Source organism: Hylobates moloch, unplaced genomic scaffold, assembly GCF_009828535.3.
Source record: "Hylobates moloch isolate HMO894 unplaced genomic scaffold, HMol_V3 SCAFFOLD_7, whole genome shotgun sequence".
NCBI lineage: Eukaryota > Metazoa > Chordata > Mammalia > Primates > Hylobatidae > Hylobates > Hylobates moloch.
The window spans coordinates 127,218,750-127,228,395 of NW_026652282.1; the positions used below are offsets into that span (position 1 = coordinate 127,218,750).

At 50.2% G+C, this 9,646-nt stretch overlaps 2 protein-coding genes across 2 annotated transcripts; one reads left to right on the forward strand and one right to left on the reverse strand.

Moving 5' to 3' along the window:
- Positions 1-2,079: 2,079 nt before the first annotated feature.
- On the forward strand, positions 2,080-5,600 carry EOLA2 (endothelium and lymphocyte associated ASCH domain 2). Its single transcript, XM_032757798.2, has 3 exons — positions 2,080-3,094; positions 3,196-3,477; positions 4,223-5,600. The coding sequence occupies exons 2-3, from the start codon at positions 3,225-3,227 to the stop codon at positions 4,444-4,446; spliced, it is 477 nt and encodes a 158-aa protein (XP_032613689.1). The 5' UTR covers positions 2,080-3,094; positions 3,196-3,224; the 3' UTR covers positions 4,447-5,600.
- Positions 5,601-5,692: 92 nt separating this feature from the next.
- On the reverse strand, positions 5,693-7,441 carry HSFX4 (heat shock transcription factor family, X-linked member 4). The gene is made up of 2 exons (XM_032757799.2): positions 6,856-7,441; positions 5,693-6,396 (listed from the first exon to the last, which is right to left on the reverse strand). Exons 1-2 carry the CDS (start codon positions 7,336-7,338, stop codon positions 5,812-5,814), a joined length of 1,068 nt encoding a protein of 355 aa, XP_032613690.1. The 5' UTR covers positions 7,339-7,441; the 3' UTR covers positions 5,693-5,811.
- Positions 7,442-9,646: the final 2,205 nt, after the last annotated feature.

The window sequence follows — 9,646 nt, forward strand, 5'->3', positions numbered from 1 at the left end:
GAGGGTACACGGGTGAGTCTTTGTGGAAGGTGATTTGCTGGCAGATATCAGCATCTTAGATGGGCGTGCCAGGCGGCCGAGGCATTTCCTTCAGCATGTCTTCACACAGCGAGTGTTAGAGGTAATGTCATTTCTAGTGGCAAAAGTGGGAAGCAACTTGTAACTCTCCATCAGTGGAGGAATAGTCAGGCAAATTATGAGACGACCAACAATGGGATATCACACAGGCAGTGAAAAACAAGGTAGATGAAGATTGTCAGGTGGAAAGAATGGGCTTGATGTGCTGTTAAGTGGAAAACTCATGCCCTATCCTGTGGAGATGTGTTGGGAACAGCAGTTTGCCAAGATGGCTGAAACAAAGGACCATAAAGGGGCCGGCTTAAACAACAATCATTGTCTCGCAGTTCTGGAGGATGGAAGTCTGAAATCAAAGTGTTGGTCAGGTTCGTTTGTTTTGTAGGCTGTGAAAGAGAATCTGGTCTATCCCTTTCTCTTAGCTGCAGGTGGCTGGCCGGCAATCTTTGGCACTCATTGGCTTGTAGAAGCATCTCCCTTATCTCTGCGTTTATCTTCTCATGGTATTCTCCCTGTGTGCATGACTGTCTCTGCAATCTCCCTTTTCATAAGGACGCCAGCCACATTGGATGTGGGTCCACCCTAATGGCTTCAGTCTCACTTGATTGCCTCTGTAATGACTCTGTCTTTATATATCAGGCCACATTTTGAGGTGCTGGGGTTTAGGACTTCAACATACGTATTTTAAGAGGACACAATGCAACCCATCACAACTGACAAAGGCCCTGAGGTAGAAACAAGCTTGGCATGTTCCCTCAGGGGATGGAAGGCCTGTGTGGCTGCAGGGTGGTGAATAAAGGGGAGAGGAGAGGACGTGGCTGGGGTGGGAAGCCAGATCAGGAGGGACCTTGAGTGCCCCGAGAGGAAGTGTGGATTCTGTGCTAGTTGGGGCAGGGAGCCCTTGAAAGGTTTCAGTAGAGGAGTGACATAATCTCATTGCCCCTGTACCAAGATCATTCCGATGGCAGTGTGGTCACAAGAGTGCAGAGGACAAGTGCTGAGGCAGGGGTGGGGGTGCTATCAGGAGACTTCTTCAGAAGGCAGGGGGTTTTAGGGCATTGGATTGGGATTGTGGCCATAGAGATTATGGAGAGGGATCAGATTCAGTGTTGGTTTTGGACACAGTGCCACGGGATGTGGGCCGCAGATGTGGGAAAGAAAGGGAGGGCAGAGAGCAGCTAGGTCTGGGGCAGGAACACTGTGTAGCTGGTGATGCCACTCACAGAGGTGGAAGGGAGGTGGACTTGGTGGTGATGGTTGGGGTCCTGAGTATGTACGGGCCTGTCCACCTAAGGCTGAGTCTGAAGAGGGGTGGCCTGCACCACGGGATTCAGAGCAGGACGGTGAGCAACGTGGGGGTCCCAGAAGGAGGCAAGGAGTGTGCCCAGCCATGCCGGGGCTGCTGAGTATGGACTAAGATGAAGACAGGACTGGCATGAGGCCGGCCATGGGTGCTTGTGGGGATAGGTCAGTCAGTGGAGTGGGTGGTGGAGGGGTGGGGAATAAAGGGAGAAAGGTGGGGGTGGGGGCAGAAGGTTCAGAGAGGAAGCAGAGACTGCGCATGCAGACAGCTCTTCTGAGGTCTCAGCTGTTCAGGGTTGAAGAGAAGGGAGGCAGAGCAGGAGGCGTGCGTGTGCTCAGAGTAGGGATGCTGAGCGAGCATAGATGGTGGCTGGTGGCACCCAGGGCTCGGAGTGAGCCAGAGGAGCAGGGTCCAGAGCACAGCAGGCAACCGGCTCGGCTGGGGCAGCTCACCCCAGAGGCAGGAGAAGAGCAGGAGATCTGGAGCTCAGAAGGCTGCTCTGCGGATTGGGAAAGGAGTGAATACCAGGCAGCTTTGGCCCTATCAGGGCTTTGTCTCATGAGGGTTGGTATACTTTTTTAAAATCATAGAACGTACTAGAGGTCGAGTTTATGTGCTGAAAGGAAGGACAGAGAGATACTAATCAGAGTGGAGTGGGGGCAGCTCAAGGGTGGAGTTCAGGGCCGGGGCCGGGGCCACAGGCCTGAGGGGTGAGGGCAGCCACTATTTCTGACTGTGTCTGTTAGGTGCCAAGTACTGAGCTGGGTGCTCTTGGTGCCTTGTCTTCCATCCTCACAGCCATGTGGAAACTGAGGCATCTCAAGAGTCTGTGACTGGGCTGAGGCTCTGGCTTCAAGCCCAGGGCTCCTTCCGAGGCACAGGGCTGTCCTCCATGCAGGAGGAGGGGACCCTCTCCCAAGCCACACACACAGGAAGCTGGGCAAGAGTTGTGGGAAGTCAGAGCCCGTGTGACTGTGGGCTGGTGCCTCATTCTCCTCAGCCGTAGAGTGGGTCTCACAGTACCACTGACCCTGCTGGGTTACTTGAAGATTCAATTTGATGATCCAAGGATCATGCCATCCCAGAGGCTGGCACGTGGGAGGCGTGTGTGGTGTTGCCAGTTGTTCTGATTATCATTCTTGTTTTCTCAGCTCAGATCGGGACGGGGGCGTCTGCTGACGGTGGAGAGCAGTGGTGGGGAGAGGGGCTTGAGGAAGGTGGCACCCAGAGGGGTGGAGAGGAGATGTCTGGGGGCCATCTGAGGTCACGGTGCATCCTGAGAGCAGAGCTGAGATTGGATATCAATGATGTGGGCTCAGCAGCCCTGGAGTAGGAGCCGGGAAGGTCAGTGCCTTGGTGGCGGCAGGGCCAGGGCACTAAGAGTATTGGCAGGGCACAGCAGGGGAAAAGGAAGAGAAGCAGAGCCTGGGACTGTCCCTCTGTGCTGGAAGAGGGCTGACACCAGCCCCGATTCTCCACTCTGGCTAGGCCAAGGGGGCCCTCTATCCTCTCTGTTGCCCTAGGGCTCAGTGACCTCTGTCATAGCACTGACCACATGCCATCCTGCCTGTGCCTTCCTCTAGCTGTCCCCGCCCTACTCTGGACCGCCGCAAAGATTCCATGGGATGGGCCTGAGTCAGCGGAATCCCAGCGCGTTCCCTTGAGCCTGCTGTGGCGCTGGACATCAGTGACAGACGGAAGCAGCAGACCATCAAGGTCAGTGCGATTTAGGCCACCTGAGAGACATGGGGGGAAGGTCAGGCCACTGCAGGTGAGCTTGGAGGGCTGGCGTGTGACGCGCTTCTGTGCTTCCGCAGGCCATAGGAGGCCCGGGGTGCTTGCGAAGATGAAGTTTGGCTGCCTCTCCTTCCGGCAGCCTTATGCTGGCTTTGTCTTAAATGGAGTCAAGACTGTGGAGACGCGCTGGCGTCCCCTGCTGAGCAGCCAGCGGAACTGTACCATCGCCATCCACATTGCTCACAGGGACTGGGAAGGCGATGCCTGGCGGGAGCTGCTGGTGGAGAGGTTCGGGATGACTCCTGCTCAGATTCAGGCCTTGCTCAGGGAAGGGGAAAAGTTTGGTCGAGGAGTGATAGCGGGTAAGTGACAATGTACCAAATGCGCAGACAACGCCTAGGGCTGCCACCCAAGATCTTGCTTGGGAGTTTGGGGGCTTCTCTTGTCGTCTGAACTGATTGGCGTGTATAATACAGTTCCTTTTGGCAACACACCTTCAAAGGGACGGCAAGGGCCTTGGGCTGGGGGTTGGCATGCCTAGCTTCCGCGAGCTCTGGTAAATCATTTCTCCGCTCTGGGCCTCAGTTCCTGTTTCTGATCTCAGTGAGAAGCCTGGTCAGGTCCATGTGCATATGGTGTTTGTGGTGTTTGGCTGTGTATGTGTTTGTGTGCATACATGTGTGAGTGCACATGTGTGGCAGAGACCATGAAAAGCAGCCCAGCCCGCCGAATGGGTCAGGTGGCCTCTAGAGTTGGGCTGCCTGCCTGGCTTCATGAGCCTGCCCCAGCCCCACCACTCACAGCACCCTGGGCAAGTCCCCTAACCTCTGGGTGACTGAGGCCGGACATCAGCACCTGTTCCCTGGTGACCTGCTCAGGCATCACCTGTAGCTTCCCAGGCCCTCCCCCTGCCTCTCCCAGCATTTCCTGTATCGGGTTTGGCTCGTTATCAAAGCTATGGAAGAAGGACTTGACTCCCTTCTTGTCATTCTGCTGATGCCATCTTACTCTCTATTGATTGTGACTTTGAGTAACCGTGTTGTCACATGGGCAGGCCTTGGGCTATGGAAGTGAAAGGCATTCATGTGTATCTCCCTTTGTGTACAGGACTCGTTGACATTGGGGAAACTTTGCGATGCCCCGAAGACTTAACTCCTGATGAGGCTGTGGAACTAGAAAATCAAGCTGTACTGACCAACCTGAAGCAGAAGTACCTGACTGTGATTTCAAACCCCAGGTGGTTACTGGAGCCCATACCTAGGAAAGGAAGCAAGGATGTATTCCAGGTAGACATCCCAGAGCACCTGATCCCTTTGGGGCATGAAGTGTGACAAGTGTGGGCTCCTGAAAGGAATGTTCCAGAGAAACCAGCTAAATCATGACACCTTCAATTCGCCAGCATGATGCAGACCTGTATACATTAGGTTAAATCTGAATTTCCACTGCTTTGTAGAGTCCCACCCACTAAGCACTGTGCATGTAAACAGGTTTCTTTGCTCAGATGAAGGAAGTAGGGGGTGGGGCTTTCCTTGTGTGATGCCTCTTTAGGCACACAGGCAATGTCTCAAGTACTTTGACCTTAGGGTAGAAGGAAAAGCTCCCAGTAAATGTCTCAGCATTGCTGCTAATTTTGGCTCTGCTAGTTTCTGGATTATACAAATAAATGTGTTGTAGATGACTGGTTAGTGTTTGAGGCTTCATTCTATGTTTTCCCCTGATTTGTTCTGGTCAAAACTCATCAAATGTGTAACTAGCATCCAGGCGACATTACAGAAAGTCTGGGACCTGGCACTGAATGTTTGCCTGGTAGTGACTAGCCATTAATCAACCGACTCATCCAGGATGAAGAGGACGTCAGACTTAGAGCAGCTGTCTGTCCTTTCAGGTTATTCTCACTCTGTTGTGAAAGTGTCTGTCAGTTTCTGAAGCATGTGTGTTACCTGCATCACACAGCTACTTCCTATCCTAGCAATGCATCCAAAATACAGCTCTAGTAGAGTGAGGTTAACTTGGAAATGTGATCAGTAGTGTTGTTTTATTTTGTAGTAATTTTTTTTTTTTGGTGATTTAGCAAAGTTTCTAGTTGTTATCCATGAGGATGATGGGCATTTCCCCCCAGGCATTGACTGCAGTGGCCCTTCTCTTCTGAGCCAGGATGTTATGGTGGTCATACATCCCATGGCAGATAGGGCGGCCTGACTTTCAAGTGGGCCTCTTTGGAGGCCCCTGGATGCTAGGCTAGGGATGCTGAGCTGCTGATCAGACACTTCCTGGCAACATTGGGAGGGACCCATGAGGAAACAATCTCCTGTTTGAAGATACAGAAAGATATTGCTGGAATCAGGAGTCTATTCTTTCTCCTGACCAGCAGGCCAATCTCAGGGGACCAGGTCTTCCTGGGCTTGGCCTCGACCCTTCCTAGCAACATCTTTTGCTGAGTGTGTAAAAATGCTGCTTCTCCAAATAAACGAGGACAATGGGGACCAAAGCCTGTCTTGGACAGGATTTCCAGCCTCCCCTGGCTTCTGCCAATGAGATGTGTATAATACAGAAGGTTAAAAAGAACACAGACAACAGTTCTCATTTAAACTGTTTATTATTTATTTTCATGGAATTTTGTTTTTCTTTATTAAGACCAAAAATGTGTTTCTCATTAGAAAATGGCAACTTTTATGAGCCATTAGTGGCCTGTGAGTTCACGGACTTGCATTGTTTCTGAACTGTTCACAGAGTCTACACTTGTAATCTGAGGAGCCTTCCTGCTCCTCCTCGTTGTTAGAGGGCTCATTTGGAGACATGACTGAGAGGGAGGCCAACAGAACGTAGTAACAGATATTGTACAAAGACATTACACTACCATGATCTGAGTAAACCAGACTACTAGGCACTTGCCCTGTGCCTTCCATCCAGGTAGTAGCCGAAGATGCAAATGTGACATTCCCAGAGGTGCCCTCCCCACTTGGGCCATTTGGTTCCTGAGGGGGCCCATTTCCCAGGGGATGCCAAGTGGCCCTCTTCTTGAACCACATGCCAGAGCGCCTGAAGGACTGGGTGCCACTGGATCCCTGAACGCTGGGGGCTCCCCGCTGACACATTTTGATTCCTTCTTTCCTGGCATTGATGTGATAGATACGTAGGGAGCGTCTTGTAGGTACCAGCTCCTTTCTCTTTGGAGTTGGGACACGGGTCGCTTGCTGAGCGGTGTTTCTGAGGTTATCATTTCTCTGGATATTCTCCAGGAGCCTGGGCTTGTCTCTCTGAAAACTGGAGTGGCGGTAGATCTGAAACAAAATGAAACATGTTAGTTGTTCTGGGATAAATTATTCCTTTCCCACCTCTCAAAATTATGATTTTGTTTTGCAATGGAGAAAAGAATGCTTTAAGTGGCAGCAAGTGTGGTTATGTTCTACAGCATGACCTGACTAAAGATAAACAATTCATAGGTCAAGGCAGTAATATATAAATAGCATGGATTTTGATATTAAACTGCAACCCTGTAGAGGTAATACGCAGGTCTGCATAATATGATGCTTACATTATCTCTAAGGGGGTTGTAGTTTAGTATCAAAATCCATACTTTTTAAGTTCTATACTTTTCGTCTTTCTATAAACAATATTTCACGTTTTAAAATGCTATCTTTGACACTTAAGCTCTTACAGTATATTATTTATATTGGTGTCCTATGAAGATATGTTTGAGAAAGAGAGAAAAGGGATTACAGAAATGCTTTCTACTTTACCATCATTTTCTCGTTTCCTGGAGAGTTGCTTGGGCGTGTTTTGCGGAATCCATAGAGGTTCAGCTGGCGAATGAAACTCTTCAAGCTGTCTGTTTTGAAGATCTTCTCTGCACCTCTCCGTTGAAGAACCTCCCTCTGGAAGAGATCCTTCTCGATGATCACGGCGTCTCCATCATCGTTCCAGCTCACAGACTTGGATGTGTCTTCCTCCACAATCATCCAAAGCTTTCTTGGGAAGGAGAGCCTAAAAAGGTTGTGGTTGTCTTCCACGTTGGCCACGCGTTGGTTTCGGTCTTCTGGTGGTGAGTTATCTTGGGAGCCTGGATCTTGGCTCATGGCTTGGTCCTCGTGCCTGTCCAAAACCTCGCTGGAATCTGGATTTGGATCAGGTGAAGAACTAGATGGCCCCCCGCTTGTTGGCTCTCCACCAACAGATGGGGCCAGCTTGGCTTCATATTCCTGTTCAGTGTTCTGACTCGCCATGGAGCTACACCAGAATCAGGAGCATTTTGTACCCAAGGCCCTTATCACTGTCCTAGCAAGTCCAAAATGCCTTCAGTCAGAGTAGGCGTGCCCAATAAATACTGTCCACAAAATTCTAGAGTCTCGGTATCAGGGCAACCAGTGGCTTAACTCATCATCTGCTTTATTTGTCACATGATGTCACAAAGGTGGCTCTCAGCCAATCTGGAGAGGGGCCCTGGCCAGGTGTTGGGGGAGTAGAGAGGTGGCATGGCCTTCAGCTTCTCCCTTTTCTAAAAGTATAAACAGGAGTGGTTCAAGTTCCCAGAAAAGTCTCCCATCTTCTGACAGTCACATTGTGCCATAGGGCCAGGCCCCAGATGAGCTGAGAAACCATGGCTGTATGGCCACTCCCAACCCTGAAGACAGGGGAGGCCATTTGCTGGCCTCTAATTTGCTCAAGAGCCAGCCCCTAGTTAGCCCTAGCTTGGGTTTCACCAAGACTGCCTGAGTCAGATGGACCCCTCACGGGTGACTGCCTTCTAGGAGATGGTGGTCCCTACCAGGCTGTTTGGCCTGATCTGTGTGGTAGCACCTCTCTTTTCCAATCCCCCCCAATCTCCTTCCTGCTTTGGTCTCTTCCAAGTACTCCTAATGATTGGTTGGATGTGCTCTAGTGGGCCCAGATAAAGTGTTTCTTACTCCCCTTGGTCAAGTTGTCCCCAGAGTGGTGTTATGCCTGAGTATGGTGGGAGCACTCCCCTCACTACCACTGTGTTACCCAGAGCACCATTTGTGGTTGGATGGCCACATCCTCAGCTGTGCTTTGGAGTCTCCTGTGGAGCTCTGCTTGCCCCTGCATCTCACCCTCTTGCAGATCACAACAGGAGATTACCTTTTTTTCTATTCTTGCCTGTAGGTACTGTTCTCATTGCCCAAGACATGCTCACTTCATGTAATCCAACACAAAACTGCCCATTATTGTATATTTGAAAATAGATGAAAGTTTGGGTGTGTGATGAGGGATGGTCAGGAGGACAGAGAAAACCCAAATGAAGGTCATCTTCAACCATAGATGAGAGGATACAACAGTCTTTTTGGTGATACATTTTCTCTAGCCGTTGTAGCCAACTTTGTTCTTAATATTCACTCTGTATAAAGAGATGGAGTGATACAGTGGAAAGGCCCTAGGCTGAAAGGACCCTGGGTCCTCATCCCGTTGAGTAGCACCCTTTGCCCTCTCTGAGGGTCAGCCCTGACTGAGCAGGGTTGTAAGAGGCTCTCCCAAGGTGCCTTTCACTCTCAGGGTTCTCTAATTATTCATAGTGCCCCCACACCTGGATGCAGGCTTGTTTCATGGTCATCAAGCTTTTTAAACAGATTTCCAAAGGTCTTGTTCAACTCAGTGTAACCTCCAGGCACATGCACTCCGAGGCTAAATATTAAAATGGAGGCCATTGGTGACATCTCTAAAGGAGGATCCTAGAGTTTTCAGTTACATAGCAAACATCTTTACTTACATAACAAAGTACTTGAGGGAATTCTTAAGACTAAGAATGACATTTTGTTGTGGCCTTTGTGACCTTATGAACACTGCTGATTCCTTATATAAAAGTCTTTGGCCATTGGGTGAGAGGGGAACAGTCATGAAGAAAATGACTACGGAAACCATATGCTGGCTTTCAGCACAGAGCCAGTATTGATTTGATTAGGTAACACCATGTCGTGTGACTTCTGTAGGACCATTAGCCACCATTCTTTGTTTTAAAAGTCACAGAATGTCCACTGGGATTACAAGTCTAAGACACCAAATCCCTCTTGTCCCCTGGAGGAAATATTTAGGGCACTGACTTAAGTCTAGTGAAAGAGAGGCATGAGGGGAAAGCCAGCCTTCTGCTAAGCATGCTCAGTCCTAAACCTTCAGCAACCACTCAGTCTTTATGAGGACGTGCCACCTGCAAGCACCTTTGAGGAAAATATTAGTCATCATCTTCATGCTCCGAAGGCCCCTCTGTATTGCCACTTTATGAATAGAATCACCATAGTCAGGCAACCCAAGCAGAGCACAGCTAACTCAGGCATGAGGACCAGTGGCCCGCCCCATAGAAAGTGGTCTCAGTCCTGACTCACTGCTGCTTCTATGTAGCTGTGCAGTGATGGAGAACAGTGCTGAGCTCTGGACTGTGGGGTCCTAACACCATGGGGCAAGACTCACTGTGTAGGCCTTGCCTGCCACATATTCCTCCAGGGCCTCCCTCGTCCTCTCACTGGCTTCCCAGGAGCTTCTTCCTTACTGGTCTCTCTTCTGAGCTCCAAGATGTGTCTGTGC